The following is a 1043-nucleotide window of genomic DNA, read 5'->3' on the forward strand; positions in this document are numbered from 1 at the left end:
GCCTGTAAGCGCCCGCGCGCGGGGCTGCCCACCCTGCTTGGCCGTCTGTCTGTGTGCCCGCGGCTCTGTCTGCCCGCCCCGCCGTTCGTCTGACTTTCCGACTGCGTATCTGTCCGTCCGCGCGTCCCCCTTTCTCAAATCCCGCTGACCACCTCTCCGTCTCTCTCCCGCAGGTGTTTACACTTCCTGCTGCTGTGCTTCCAGGTACAGGTACGTGGGCTCCTGACTCTGACCTCCCCCGCGCCCCTGCCTCGCGGTACACGCCGACCCCCTTCCCCGGACCGCGCCTCCTCCCGGTGCCCCACCCCTCCTGGGCGCGGAGCCCAGTGCACCTGTTCCCAGGGCGCGGAAGGGCGGCTCCGCGCGCGCCCCGCGCCGGCGGCGGACCGGCCAAGGGCAAGGAGCTCTACTGCGGGGACCCTGCCGGCCTCAGCTGGGACGAGATCCTCGGAGCCCGCGGGCTCAGCCGCTGCACCGTGCCCCGCTCCGAGCCCCCTGCCCGCAGCCGGCGAGGAGCTGGGACCTAGGGATTTTCTCTGCCAACCTTCCCTTAACATTTCTGCTCGCTCGTTCAAACAAAAAGGCTCCTTTCAATCGAGTGGATTTTGAGTCCAGAGAGAAAGCTTCAGTTGTAAATTACTCTGTGGTTTCAAAGGCGTTTGCAGCATTGAAAGCTTGAGAGAGGGAGAGAGAGAGGGAGGGAGAGAGAGAGAGAGAGCGAGCGAGAGAGCGAGTCGCGAGACTAGGGGAGACTGGGGTGAGAGGGAGCAGAGCGGGGCGCCTGGGCTGAGGGGCCGTTGCCCTGGAGGCTGCTCCGAGTCGGCCGCGCTCCGCACACCCTCGCCCAAGGTGGTGCAGCCCTCGGCTGGTTCCCTCCTCGCTCCCCGCTCGCTCGCTCTCCGTGAATCAGAAGAGGGCTTGGCGCTCAGCCTGGAAAGCACTTGCTAAAATCTGATCTGTTACTTCAGCAGCTTTCAGACTCGGGAAGGTCTTGGCACACAGACAGTTGGAACGCTGGGGCTTCCAAAGCCGTGGAAATGAAG

General features: G+C 64.8%; 1 protein-coding gene across 1 annotated transcript in view; it reads left to right on the forward strand.

Moving 5' to 3' along the window:
• The window catches only part of FGF18 (fibroblast growth factor 18), a 35230-nt gene that overhangs the window by 3455 nt on the left and 30732 nt on the right, over positions 1–1043 (forward strand). The window contains exon 4 of the mRNA XM_025043165.1: positions 92–210. Within this exon, the coding sequence (XP_024898933.1) occupies positions 92–210 (119 nt within the window). The remainder of the gene's footprint in view (positions 1–91; positions 211–1043) is intronic.

The sequence above is a fragment of the Pteropus alecto genome, unplaced genomic scaffold (assembly GCF_000325575.1).
Source record: "Pteropus alecto unplaced genomic scaffold, ASM32557v1 scaffold40, whole genome shotgun sequence".
NCBI lineage: Eukaryota > Metazoa > Chordata > Mammalia > Chiroptera > Pteropodidae > Pteropus > Pteropus alecto.